At 44.0% G+C, this 14340-nt stretch overlaps 1 protein-coding gene across 1 annotated transcript; it reads right to left on the reverse strand.

The window, feature by feature from the left end:
• Positions 1 to 106: 106 nt before the first annotated feature.
• Positions 107 to 11309, reverse strand: CNPPD1 (cyclin Pas1/PHO80 domain containing 1). The gene is made up of 8 exons (XM_035127376.2): positions 11059 to 11309; positions 7671 to 7773; positions 6119 to 6200; positions 4887 to 5007; positions 3926 to 4054; positions 3163 to 3224; positions 2549 to 2666; positions 107 to 1621 (listed from the first exon to the last, which is right to left on the reverse strand). The coding sequence occupies exons 1-8, from the start codon at positions 11125 to 11127 to the stop codon at positions 1016 to 1018; spliced, it is 1290 nt and encodes a 429-aa protein (XP_034983267.1). The 5' UTR covers positions 11128 to 11309; the 3' UTR covers positions 107 to 1015.
• Positions 11310 to 14340: the final 3031 nt, after the last annotated feature.

Genomic DNA, 14340 nt, shown 5'->3' on the forward strand with positions numbered 1-14340 from the left:
GTTGTGCTCACTGTGACTCTACAGGCTTTTCTGTTTCCAAAGAAAGGGAAGCTAGTAGGGCAGCACTTGGCTTGGGGTTTAGTACAAAAAAGAAAAGGCAAGACAGTTGCACATCAACAGCTATATTTATTAGAAGAGATCCCATCTACAAGAAATAGTGAAAAAAGCTACAGCAAAAATGTGCTGGTAGGAACAGGGCGTAAGAAGTGGTCACCATCCCTCCACCCCCTCCCAGCCCAAGAAATGGAGGGGGCAGTCAAGCACTCACAAGCAGAGATCCCAAAACACTGACCTGACCTGATGGATCATGAGCCTCCCCCTGCAAATCGGTGCCCTTTTCTTCTCAGACTTATGGCTAAGAAAACTCCAGGCTAGTCCTGCACTGCTCTTAGAAAGCAAAGGACACTGTCTTCATAAAGGAAAGCAAGGTAGGCAGGCACAGGCCAGAGTAATGCTAATTATGTGGCAATCACTTGGTGGCCTGAATGTGTAGAATTGCTGGTATTTTTCACAATAGGGAGTCACCACAGATGATTACTTCCAAGTGCCCCCGGCAAATTCCCACACAAAAAGAGCCAAGCTAGGTGGCCATTCATGGTGCCCTATACTAGCTCTCCCAAGGTGTGTGAATTCACCCCAAGTTTTACTCAATATAGCCAGACAAAAATATAGTCAGGCCTTTCAGGCAGGTAAACGGCTCAGCTGTAGCAGAAGACTGGTTCCAACAGGCCCAGGCCCCACTGATTCAGTCCTTCATCCTACCCAGCCTCACACAGCTAAGATGGGATGCATCATTCCAGAAGACTCATTGTGGCCCCTAAGCAGAGTGACTATTTTGGAGGGCAGAAAAGTCCTGCAGTCAGAAAGGGAAGTTGATATCCAGTGGGGCACAGACTGATAGGCACCTCCTTTCCCACTCTTTCTTGCCTTGTGCCCTACACTTTCCAGACACCCAAAGCATTTCCCATCAAGGTGCCCCCACCCAAGCCCAAGCTACGTCCCCTCCCGTGCAGCCCTAGCTAGGGAACATGAAAGCCTTGATCCTCCCAAGCTCCAAGGCAGCCTGTGAGGGGCACTGCTTCAATGCCAGAGGTTCAGGCCAGTCTTTGCAGTTAGAGGACACAGGAAGAGGCCAACCCCAGCATGAGCAGCGGGTGCAGTGGGCAGCAAGTCCAAAGGGGGGCAACTGTGGAGCAGGGTGGGTGCAAACTGTGAGGTTGGCTGCCGCGCAGGAGGTGGATTGACTGCAGTGTGGACAAAGCAAGGGACTGGTGGGGGCTGGTGGTGGATAAGGTAACACATTAAGGACGCTGCCCCACAGGTAGAGTGCTGTAGCCATTACACCATTGCTTCCTGGCTGCTGCTGCCGCTGTTGCTGCTTCTCTCCTTGAATGGTTCTGTTCTCTGCTCCTGTGCACGGAGAGCTGTTAGGTAGCACTAAGCCATGATCCAGATGCTGGATTGAAGAGGGGAGAGGCAGGTATGCAGCTAGAGCATCCCTGGTGCTGGCAAACTCAGTAGGACTGGCCCTTTTCACATGTATAGTGTGATGAACCACCGCAGTAGAAGCAAGGACAGCAGCAACACCTGTCAGGTACATCACACCTAGAATGCAAGCCAGCTGTGAAAAGAGATGACAAATGTCAGTATGCACCATGCCTTCTGCCACACCTGGAACAATCCACCTGAGATCACGTATAGATGAACTCAAGGAGATTCCTGTGAGATCCATTCAAAGGCTCACCCAGCCCAGTGTCCCACTTTCCCACAGCAGCAACCAGATATACACTGGTAAGAACACTGCCCTGAACACTGTCCTTTTCAAAGGCAGACACCTAGCACATGTGTGGATAGGAGGGTACAAGTTAGCAGAAGAATATGTTTTCATCCAGATTCCATCATTGGGTGAGACCAGATTGGCTGAGCCTTTTTAAAATAAAAAATAGTGGCAGCCTGGTTGTGGAATCTCAACCCTGGGAAGACTGGCACACCTGTTTGCTTTTTCTATTCAATGAATACGTTAAAAACCTTTGATTCACTGATGTGTTAGGCTAGATGAATAAATGCTGCTAGCTCTGTTGCTTATCTTTTGGATTTTTATATCTGCTGTTGTTAGCCATGCTATGGTTGGTTTAGTTGCTTTGTATGTATCCAGCAGATTTTTTGTTTGACTGAGCTACTTAAAGGGCCTATATTGAAAAGCAGCCTAGAATAGAAAGGGTAAATGTGTTATTTACTAATTATCAGCCAACAGTATAACACTGCACAGAGGCATATCTGGTCCTATCTAGTAAGTCTCTCTCTCTCTCTCTCTCTCTCTCTCTCTCTCTCTCTCTCTCTCTCTCTCTCTCTCTCTCTCTCTCTCTCTCTCTCACACACACACACACACACACACACACACACACACACACACACACACACAAACCCCATGCTCTGGCATTGAGAGTCTATTCATTCCCAGCATCACTGCACCCACATAAGATAGCTGCTCTCTGTTCCCCAACCCCCATCCCATTCAGTAAACTGGGCTTAGCTTGTCCTGCCTTACCTTTGCCACCTGCTGGTATAAATGCCCCAGTGCCTGCTGCCACACTGTTTGCTCCATTAAGACACACAGGTCAGTGTAAGTGAACCAGCCACGCCAGATGCCCTGCCTCTCAGCCACACTGCAGGAAAGGAAATAAGGAAATAAAGTTCTTGTCTCAAGACCTTGTATCCTGGCAGCATTCTGCGCCATGAACAGGAAGCGTTTCCCTATTAAGAACTCACACAGATGCCCATTACTGCTATCCCCTATGCTGCAAAGCCACATAAAGAAGACAGCAAGCAGGATGATACAGTATGTTGGATAGCCCACTGCTTGGCAGCAGGGGTAGCTAAATGTGTTGTGTTCCAGAAGCTGCTCAATTCCAAACTCCCATGAGTCCTTGCCAGTGATCAGGGACTATGGCACCATTCCTGCCCTGGGGAACATTGTTAACATTAATGAAGCCAATCCAGGTATTTGAGAGGCATGTGGAAAGGTACTCTGAGGCCATGTTCAGCCTATTCATAATGGACAGCAGCAACTGCATAAACCCAGAAAGAACAGAGAACCTGAAAGACTCCTTCTATGCCAGCTGCAGAAGGACAATGCCATCCTGAAAAAGCAAAAATACTTACCATCCCTCCAGCCAGCTGAGCATTTCAAAAAGCTCCTTGGGATCTGTATAGAGGCTCCAATCCTATAGAAAGTAACAGGAATTATTAATCCAGGGAGCTAGAATTCTCTTCCTATGCACTCACTTGCAAGTTAACAAATCTTACTTGAATGATGCATGGAACACGTAATTACTCTATTGGGAGGGCAGATCCCTCTACAAGAAGATTAGGAGTGGGAAGGGTCAGAAAAGCCATATCACCACGCTACCCATACCTAAAAGGAAGAAGCTTCCCAAGCGTTCCAAGAAAAGTTGTTGGGGTAAGTTCACCCTTCTGAATATTTTTTCACTCAGCCCCCCTGCCTCAATCTGTCAACATTTCTACAACAGTGGCAATACTCAATGCCCACCCTGGTCAAGTGACAGAAATATTCAGGCACCAGGTTAAAACCAGTATTTTCTACACAAATTGTTTTAATGGATGGGTTTGATCTGGTGTAGCTGCATTTTTAAATAGTACTGATCGTTTCGTCACTTCTCTCTATTATTGGTTGTACTAGTAAATCTAGATATATATTTTTTGACATTTTAAAGAGTTTTATGACTTAATTGTTTAGTGAATTTATTTTTGTGAACCATACTATAGGCTGCTAAGAAAAGCAGTATATACATGCTCTCACATCCTTCTAAACACAGTGACTGGTCTACATTCTGCTGAACTTCAGCTGAAAATTCCCCAGCAGCCCTCCCTTCTTGACATGGTACATGTACTGTAGCTGACTTACAATGGCACTGAGGAAATTCATCTCCAGTGTGTTCATGGTCTGTACGTCTACTTTGCCTGCGGCACCCCATTCATCATTGAAGACCTCCTCCTCTTCTCCTTCGTCATATAAGTATTTGCTGGCAACCATCTGAAAGCAACAGGAGAGACACCAAGAGAGTGGCAAAAGGTGAAGTTTCAATGGAGGTGGGACAGATACCCCTGCTTTCCTACTGGAATCAGTTGCCCCCTTTTAAGGATGGAGGAAAACCCAATCCTCAACTTACCAAGATTCCCAGGTAATAAGGAGAGAGGGATCTGCCAGTGTGAAGAACACCCTCAGTTTAACAGGCTAGACAGACAAGGAGCCAGCCATTCAAAAAAGGCAAATATCTGAAGTTTGGTAGGAGGGGGCCTATGGTAGGAAAACCTCTGACTTGTAATCAAAAAGAAAAAGCAAGAAGCCAAGTTATGGAGGAGCAGGGAAGTTACATTGAAGTTTATGGCTCAGGGGAAGAGAAGACAACAGTTTCCATTTACAGAGGACCAGCTTATCCAAAGCACTTTGTATAAATTTCCTCATGGATCCTTATAAGCCATTAAGATCATGATAATATCAAATGGGAACCAGCACCTCAGAGATTAGCAGCTTGCTTAAAAGCCACCCAGTAAGTTCAGGGACATGGCAAAAAATTCAAATAGTATTTCATGAGCAGCATTCTTAGCAACTACAGTACATCACAGCACGTTCAAGATGGGGATCCACAGGCTCCTGTAGTTATATTGTAAGGAACGGAAGGCAAGCAAATGCTCTGAAGTGCTGGAGGTTCAAAATGGATATGGCAGCTGCATCGCCAAGTAAGATAGGAACCCCTTTTCCAGCATTAAAAGTGTATGCTCCTTGTGGCCGAGATCTTTGGGCCAGACAATCTCTTACTACTTAACCATTGCTTTCCCTGCTCCAAACCAACCCAGGCACCCACCATAGAGATCAAGAACAGGTCAGAGGAGGAAATCTGCTGTAGATATTCAGGATTGCGATGCCGAAGCCTCTCAATGTAAACCAGGGCCAACATCAGGGAGCAGGGGGAGATGCAAGCCTCCCTAGGATGAAAGGTTAAGAGACAACAGCTCAAGCACTCCATCATAATTTCATCTGTAAAGCAGATCACCTATACCCCAGAAACTTTTGGAGCTTGAAAATCCCACCTTAAAGAAATCAAGACTCTGCTCTTTCTTGGGGCCACTCTAGCTGTACAAACAAACCATCCTTAAACATCTATATGTCATATGTACTGCAAGTTGGATACTGCACAATCCCAACGTCTTTGTCTGCAGTCAAACGCCATACAGATTCACAAAAGATGAAGCACAGCTAAGGAGGCTTGAAAGTATTAATGAGAATGGATCAACTAAGTGCCATCAAGGTGCTGCAGGCATAGAAAATTCATGTTTGCACTTGCAAAGGCTTTGCAAGGACAGAGATCCTCCCTGCAACCAGGGGAAAACCTCTTACCCTGTTTCTCATATTTTAAGACATACCCATAAAATAAGCCATAGCAGGATTTTAAGCATTCAAGGAATATAAGCCATACCCCGAAAATAAGACATAGTGATAGGCGCAGCAGCAATGCCAGCCGTGGCAGGAGGAGGAGGAAAAAAATAAGACATCCCTTGAAAATAAGCCATAGTGGGTTTTTTTGAGGAAAAAATAAATATAAGACATGTCTTATAATATGAGAAACACGGTAGGCTTATATCCACCCTAGCACATTTTTCTATGAGCTCTCACTGAAGAGGCCACAGGCTGCTTTCTAATTGTCCTCAATTATCATTCAATTTCTTTCGTGAAGAAATTAGAACTTCCTCCACAACCACTCTAGGCAACAACCTCAAATTTCTTCCCACCTATTGCTGTTCCCATAATGGGAGGGTGTTTCCTAACTTAAGGCTTCCTTCTGCCCCCCCCAACTGTTTTTTTAATAGAAAAGCTGATTTTGTACAAAGTTATTATGTTTATACGTATAACTTTATACAGTATTTCAATAATGCATATGCTGCCTTTTATCAGAATGATCCTCAAAGCAGCAGGGATGCAATTGCACAAATTGAAACATTGTTTAAAAAACAACCCCGCCGACCCCAGCCCACAGAACAGGAAACAACTCTGTAATGTATGGGCAACAAAGAAATAGAAAATCATTTTGAGCCGTACCGGGAGACATGTGATACATATTTTTTCTGGAGTCTGCGAATCGGGCTGGGAGCAGCCTTCTGGAGCAATTCAACAGCAATATCTAGGAAGGAGAAAACAGCAGGGTTCAACTCAGTGCACATAACCCCTTGTCCCCAAGTCATTGTCATACTCTATAGTTTAGCACCATCTCTTTTTCAGCAGACATGACCTGCTTCCCTCTGTAGCCAACCTGGCAGAGAAAGGTGCTTGCAAATGGAAAACATGGGATAAAAATTGGAGTCTTACCAGGTGTGTGTGTGTGTGTGTGTGTGTGTGTGTGTGTGTGTGTGTGTCAATTTCATCTCCAAAGATGCAACATCCATTTGGAAAACCATTTTTAAAGCAAGGTTATGTCAACAAGAATATGACAGCTGGATAGAAAGACTAGACAGCTTGCCCTGGTTTCTCTCAGATCTGAACACACCTATCTGGAACTATATGAATATACAGTTGTCCTATTTGTCCTTGATGTTATTTGTCCCTGATAGCATTTGTATCATGCCCCATGTGTCTGTTCTTGCAGCTTGACAAGATCAACCATATATGCATTCATTCTAGCAATTCAAGGCCAACTTTGGACTTCCGCCTCTGAAATACTTGTCTCTTAGCAACCACAAGGAATCTACTGAGTCAGTCACTCAGAAGTTCATGCTGTATGTTAGTATCCATTATTCCCATCCTACCCATACATACACAAACAAATAATAAAATCACAAGCCACAGTTGCAAGATAGTTTGAGGGTGGGGAACCTCTGGAAGCTCATACTAGAGATTAAAATGGGAATAAATCATTGTATACCATTCTGGTTATCTTACTAGAAGAGCAGAGTACACGTGAACGTTCATCAAATGGAGGATGGGATATTTTAAAAAGTACAAGAGGCCTACAGCAATTATAGAGGCGTTTAGGAACCAGAGGCCTATAGCAACCTGTCACTCTGGACTACAAGTTTCAGTATCCCTGATCACTGTCCATGCTGGCCACCACTCCCCGCCTTTCAGGGCAATTTTATATAAAGTGCTTGTTCCTAGCTATGAAGTATTCACACATATTTGTTCTCTCACACACAGCAGTTCTCTGGCACATGACTCAACATTCCACCACTTCAATGATCTGGGGTGTTGAATTGGACAACAATGCAGACAAATGAACAAAGCAGGAAATGAAGTAATTAACCATATTAGAGCCAAGCAGAATTATGTCAGAACAACACATTATAGCAACCAAACTTAGTGGTGGGGAAACGAGCAGTGCTTTTCCAGATTGTGTGAAAGAGAAAAAGAGAGGAGCAAGAGGAGAAGAAAGATCTCAGCTCTGATAAACTTCTACCACAATCAATCAAAATGCCAAAAAGCGCAGATAGGAAAACAATACAGTCAAATTCTTAATGATTCCCCCCAGCTTGTACCCAATTAAATTGAATGTCGTTTGTACCGAGGATGGAAAGGTGGTGGTGGTGTGGAGTGGAAAGTAAGGGAGCTTTTCACCCTTATCCCCTCCCCTTAAGACCCCTTTCAAAGCCAAACTCACCAGCAACTGGACTTGAGAGGTTATCAAGGGCACTTTCTTTATCCCAGCCATAGTAAAGTCGCTTGCGTACCCGGTCACTCAGCTGCTGGTGCCTGGGAAGAAACTGAGAGAAAACTGGGAAATGAGAGTGTGGTGCTGTGAACCTCCACCTTTCTCCCCGACCCAAGTCACACACAAAACCTCAGTCTCATAATTCAATGCATAAGGGTATAATTAGCACCTGTAGGAGAAAACACTGTAATTATAAATATCTACCAACAAGCTTCCATTTTAGGCAGGGCAACCTAGTCATATACGCTAACCACTGAGCTACAGCAAAAAGGCATACCGTAAGAATCTGTTTAAAATCTCCAGGAAAGGAGACTCCAAAAAACCCATCCTATTTATTCCACCAGGTGCCCCCCTCTCTTTCTATTCCTACAAATCTGCACTGTTGCCCCAGGTTGCTTTACCTTCAACAACTCTGCTCAACAGTGTTCCTTCAATACAGTATTTGTTTATTTATTCAAGTTATAGGCTAGCCAAACCCATTCCAAAAACAGAAGGAAAAAAATCCTTACCAAAGTTAAAAGTATCCTTCATACCACCCTATCCTGCTTAAATAGCAAGAAGCTGAAAACCCCAGTTTTCCCAGTTAAAATTGCCTAGGCCCCTCAATCTTCCCTTATATTTTGTTTTAAATAAAAGAACTGCTGAAATTATTTGAATGCTTTTCACATCCTTCCTTAAAGTTGTGGCCAAACTGTATAGTACTGAGTGACATTTACATCTTTATGTCAAAAGAACATTCACTTTATAGGGTCAGAAATTCAGTAATATGGTTGGGACTTACTGGGGAAGCACCAACGGTACCCTTGTTACAAGGGCCACACTAAAGTGGCACGGTCTACATGCTTAGAATAATTACAGGCCTGCTTAATGTAGAAAGGGATTTATTATTATTATTATTATTATTATTATTATTATTATTATTATTATTATTATTACGGAGGAGGCTGGAAACACACCTCAGGGTGGACAATACCACCTTGGATGGTCTAGAGCAGGCATCCCCAAACTTCGGCCCACCAGATGCTTTGGACTACAATTCCCATCATCCCTGACCACTGGTCCTGTTAGCTAGGGATCATGGGAGTTGTAGGCCAAAACATCTGGAGGGCCGCAGTTTGGGGATGCCTGGTCTAGAGAGAAGTATCCCCTGACTCTGAGGCCATATATCATGTACATGGGAGAAAACAACAAGGAGGAAAAAGACAGCAAAGGTTTTTCTGGACTGCTACACATCCTCTTTTATTCCTGTAACAGGCTGCTCCCTCCAGACTTCTATGCTCCCTGGTCTGTGCCTGAATAGCATCCCTCAGCTCTGGGAATTTTTGTTCTTACCAGTTATTGTGGAGGATTTGCATCAACCAATACCAATTGTTATGTGCAGTGCTTTTTTTCTAAAGAAATGTTTAGGGGTACTCAAGAAAACCACCATTTTATAGTTCAAATCGGGGGAAATAAATACAGCGAATGGACAAAAGTACAAAGATTCACAAAATGTTTAGGGGTATGTGTACCCCCCCCCCCGAAAAAGCACTGGTTATGTGGAAGCAGAGAACAGTAGGGGGGAAAGGGAATCCCACTGAGGATACAGGACTGAATGAGTGCCTGCTCTTTTACTTTCCTCCTCCCCTTTTCTCAGTGTTCCCCAGCCAAATGCAAGTTCAGTAGTAAAACCTATCAGATCTCTGATCTTATTCTAGTGTGCATTATTACTTGAACCATTGAAATATTTGGCTGGATTAAAGGCCAAACCCAGCACACATGCAAGTGTCCCAAACTGATCATTCTGTACAGCAACAGTAAAAGGATGACTGTAAAGTGACATTGACTTCCAAAAGAGCCTTCCACTTCTTTTGAAGTGAGCACTGACTCTGCCCCAATCCAGACTCCAAAGAGCTCTTCCTAACAATGTCTACTCAGAGGTAGTTCCTGTTGAATGAGGCTTACTGCTAGGTAAATGGGGTTAGGACTGTAGTGCTACTGAACTTAAATCTAGTGGATCAGAGATTTATTCACCTAGTTCCTTCAGCTCGCAAGTGTGTAGTTTATCTGTTCACATTAATGTATCCAAGGAGCTAATTAACCCCCTAGAGCTTGTTTTGGCCCAGCATTTGCTCTTACATCATTGACAGTGCTCCTTTCACCAACAAAAATATTACAGTTTTACCAAGAAAGCATAAAGCCAGGCATTGAGCAACTTGCTTTCCTTTATATTTTATGTCAACAACCAATCAACAGGCCCACGTACTGCCTGAAAACACAAAAGCCTATGAAGCTCATGCTTGCCACACACAGAAGTGCTACCGGTATTTCTAACATTCTTCACCAGTTCTTTTTTGTGCTGTTGTCTCATGCCTTTTCTTTATAGCCCTCCTTAATGACATTCTTCCTTTTGTCTCCTGGTTCTGTTTTCAGCATTTCCAAACACTCATTAATTACCCCTTGATTTCTCATGCTTCCCCAAACCTGCAACCCCAGAGTAAATAGAGGGATGAAACCACAGGTCCTGAAGTGCCTTTTACAGCACTTGGATGCTGTAAAAACCTTAATATGTTTTGAAGTACAGTAACAATCAGAATGGATTTTCCTTCACCCTTTTAACCAAGTTAAGCAAGTCTGCATCCAATACTGCCAGGGAAGCCTGGCCCAAGCTTACTTTGAAGAAAGATTGGATAAAGTTGAGCAAATAAAGAATTAGCATGTTGTCATTTACAATATCAGTATGGCCCCTTTGGCATACCAACGTGCACCCTTCTAGGAGATCTGTCTGGACAGACTCTATAGTTCCCATACTCCTGTCATTAACAAACAGCCATCAATTGCACCACTATGTAAGTAACAAGGGATGGGGAATCTGTGGCCCTCCAGCTGCTGTTAGGACTACAGCTACCATAATTTCTGAATATTAGCATACTGACTGAAACTGATGGGAGTTGCAGTCCCAACAACATCTGGAAGTAAACAATGTGCGCTGAAAGCCAGGAAAAGACGGACCTCTTAAGATTGCCTATGCATATGCCATATCTACACCGAAGTAATAAATCCCAAGTTCCCACCGAGCCTGGGAGTAAACTGGGATGACAGCCCGCGCTTAGAGAGGTGCAGCAAAGCCCAATTATGGTGTCTTGAAGCTCAAGGCAACGGAGGGAAGGAATTGCCACAGAATGGCACCCGGTGGGTGTGGCCACCCAAAGAGCAAAATACAGAAGTCCTTCGCACCCGCCAAAGGAGAATGACAGACACCTCGCTGGCGGGCGGGGGAGAGGGGTCCCAATCAGCTGGCGAAGGCCGGCGCGTGCGGGGGGGGGGAGTGCGGTTCAATCAGGCGACAGCAGCTCACCGTGAACTCCTGGAAGCCGCTCAGGGAGAAAGAGCCCTCCTCGTCCAACAGGAGCCCGTTCAGATCCATCCCGCCGCGCGTGAAAAGGGGCGTCAAGCGAGGCTGCCTTCTTGCTGCTGCCCCCGTTGGTAGGTAGGCAGGTGCCCGAGTGGGAGCTGCCCAGAGAGCAAGACGCCTCCTCCGCGGATAGCACCGCAAAAGGAAGAAGAAAGGGCTTGGCGCAGCCTTCCTCTTCCTGGGGCGAGAGAGGAGAGAGGGAGGGAGGGAAGGAGGCGGGCTTTTCTGCGGCCTCCGCTTTTAATAAGCCGAGCGCAAAGGAGGGCAAAAGGGTTGCTTTTAGGATGTGTCACCACGCGTGTGGCGCCTTCATCATCCCTCCGTCCGGTCGTGCCAACTCAGGTCGCACGCAGCCGAGATGGACGTCTCTGGCGGCAAGGGAAGCGGGACTTGGCTTTTTTCTTTTTTCTTTGCAGGGTGGGGATCCGCCTGCTGCAACCCGGCAACCCCTCTCAAACAGAACCGGAGGGATGGAAGTTTGACGGAAAATAGAAGTACTGGTTGTCCATAGGTATATATGCGACACTCGATTTCTCATCGTTGATATACTGGCCGCGAGGGATGAACATAGCTGCCAAGTTATCCCTTTTTTAAGGGATTTCCCCTTATGCTGAATAGGCTTCCTCGCGAGAAAAGGGAAAACTTGGCAGCTATGGGGATGAACACATCTATACGAAATAGTCCTTTGAGCGAGCGTGTCAAGAGGATGGATCCTGGCACATCACGATGCTATTTTTTCCTACACCTGTAATAAGAGAGTATTTCTTGTTTAGGCAAGCAAGCCTATCCAGACATGTAACTTTATTTTGGACATTTATGTTAAAACTGCTGTTTTTATCTGTATTGTGATAAATGTTATGTCTGTTTGCTTTTAAAGTTTGATATTATCAGTACTTTAATATATACAGTATTTTATATTGTTTTATGTAATCTGCTTAGAGGTTTTTGTTGAAAAAGCAGGATATAAATCTTGTTAAATTGGACCCCATGTGTACCAATTTGATTATTCACGCTACAAATAATCATAAATTGAAATGGTGGGAGGAATGGAAGATAACCCTTTTGTCCATTGTGATCATTCTGAAAGTGCATAGAACATACTGTGGCACGTTTGTGTTCCGCCATCCTTCTGTCTCCAAAACAGAATCTCCTCATGGTTACCAAGTACTTCCTTTCAGTGGAGGTAAATGATATTTTGTACTGAGGCATTGCAATAGATATAGAGATTTCTCACTTTCTCTTTACTGTACAGTACATCCAACAGACAACATGTTATGCTAAAAATGATTCTGGCCTTGTATAGGTATCTTGCCCAAAGAAGCCTACTACCACCAAGCCATTGAGTGTCTGACATGCCATAAACTCTGATATGACCAGAGCCACATGTGTACATTACTTTTCTGAAGGCAGTTAATAGCACACTGCACAAACAGAAGTCGTGAGAGGGAGCTCCCAGGATTTGATCTTGGTTCCACTTCCCAAAGCACAAGGTTAAAGTTGGTTATTATTCCCAATTTCTTATTTCTAGTCCCTACAAAAATTCAAAACAGCAGCATAAACAGCCTCAATAAAGAACTGAAGTTTATACAATGCCTCTATAATACATGTAACCACAGTCTGGCAAGCAACCTGGCAATGAGAATATTACACCTGTAACGATCACACCAGCAGTAAAGGAATTTGGATTTTATCTTTCCATAAGAGTCTGTTTCTCATTTCTTCAACTGCTTTGTTAGGCTCTGTTCACAAAACAGTCCTTCAGTTTATTAGATGTACTTCAAGTCAAGTCGTCAAGTCAGCAGCATTCCTTGTGCTCATTCACATAAAGGAGTAATTAAAAATGACTATTACTCATACTTTAATCTAAGCACAACCACGAGGTCTCCTGATTAGGCATTCGGTTTGTGGTGTTGAATGTTGTCTGTTAACTGTTCTATCCTGTTTTCCCTTTGTTTAAACCATTCATGAACCAAGAACTTATACATTGACTGCATAATGAACCATATGTTGTAGATATTACTCCACATTTATTATGCTATTTTTGTGATATACAAAGGACATGAGAAAACTTGGTATACTTATTTGTATAACATTCTTGTTTTTAAAATGCAATAAAAAGTTATTCAAAAACGAAAAGAAAAAATGAGTAATTTTAGCATGTAAGCTTTTTAGTTCTCCAGAAATTGTTCATCAGACTAGATGGTAAACAAAGCAGGGGAAAGAGAGAGGGGGGAAAGTTAGGTAAAGAATGAAAGTGCATCGTTCAATCTTAAGCCTTCTGCAAGATACTGTACCTTTTGGCTTTGCTACCAGTCTACATTTTCTCCCTCCCACCCTGCTGTTTACCTTATTTTGCCTGATGAAGACTTCTGGAGAATTCAAAAGCTTGCACGCCATTTTCTGACATTTTTGTTGCCCTAATTAATATGTTGCGCTAATATAGGTTTTGGAATGTTGCAGTATTGTGAGGTGTGTATTTTATTTTATTTTTAGTGAGGAATGTTTCGTCTTGGCTCCACCTCTACGCTGCAAGCTGTCAGAAGCCACTTTCTCTGCCATAGTCCCCACCTGCAATATAAGGACAATGGATGGTGTTACTATTGGTAGTCCTGCCAGCCTAGCAGTTCGAAAGCACGTCAAAGTGCAAGTCGATAAATAGGTACCGCTACAGCGGGAAGGTAAACGGCGTTTCCGTGTGCTGCTCTGGTTCGACAGAAGCGGCTTTGACTTGTAATGCTGGCCACATGACCTGGAAGCTGTACGCCGGCTCCCTCGGCCAATAACGCGAGATGAGCGCTGCAACCTCAGAGTCGGTCACAACTGGACCTAATGGTCAGGGGTCCCTTTACCTTTATTATTGGTAGAGCAATTCTTAAAACGTTTCAAACCCATTTTTAAATACACACACAGACATTTTTCCACACGAAATAACCTGAGTTAAAAAAGAATACGACTCGTCCCTTCTTTGCTGGTGTTTATTTTCTTTTTAGAAGGGAGCGGCGGGCAGTCCACTCGCAGCTATAATTTCTCCATGGTTTTCCAATAGACAGCCTTTTCCTTTTCGCCCTAGAAGCGGAGGGTTGAAACAGCCTCAAAAGAAACCCGGGATTTCGATTTCTACAGGAAACCGAATAGTAGTCGCTCTCAACTTTTCCTATCTCTATTCTTGAATTGCAGCGACTGGGCGGCTTGCGCATGCGTGTCGCATGAAAACATCCCGCTTCA

This window comes from Zootoca vivipara, chromosome 1 (assembly GCF_963506605.1).
Source record: "Zootoca vivipara chromosome 1, rZooViv1.1, whole genome shotgun sequence".
Classification (NCBI taxonomy): domain Eukaryota; kingdom Metazoa; phylum Chordata; class Lepidosauria; order Squamata; family Lacertidae; genus Zootoca; species Zootoca vivipara.

Excerpts from the sequence above, each read along its gene's own strand:
- CNPPD1 (XM_035127376.2), bottom strand. The coding sequence starts at position 11,127 with ATGGATCTGAACGGGCTCCTGTTGGACGAGGAGGGCTCTTTCTCCCTG. Across the intron at positions 5,008-6,118 it reads TATGTATCACATGTCTCCCG|GGAGGCTTGCATCTCCCCCT; the intron begins GTACGGCTCAAA and ends CTTTCATCCTAG. Across the intron at positions 3,225-3,925 it reads TGAATTTCCTCAGTGCCATT|GATTGGAGCCTCTATACAGA; the intron begins GTAAGTCAGCTA and ends TACTTTCTATAG.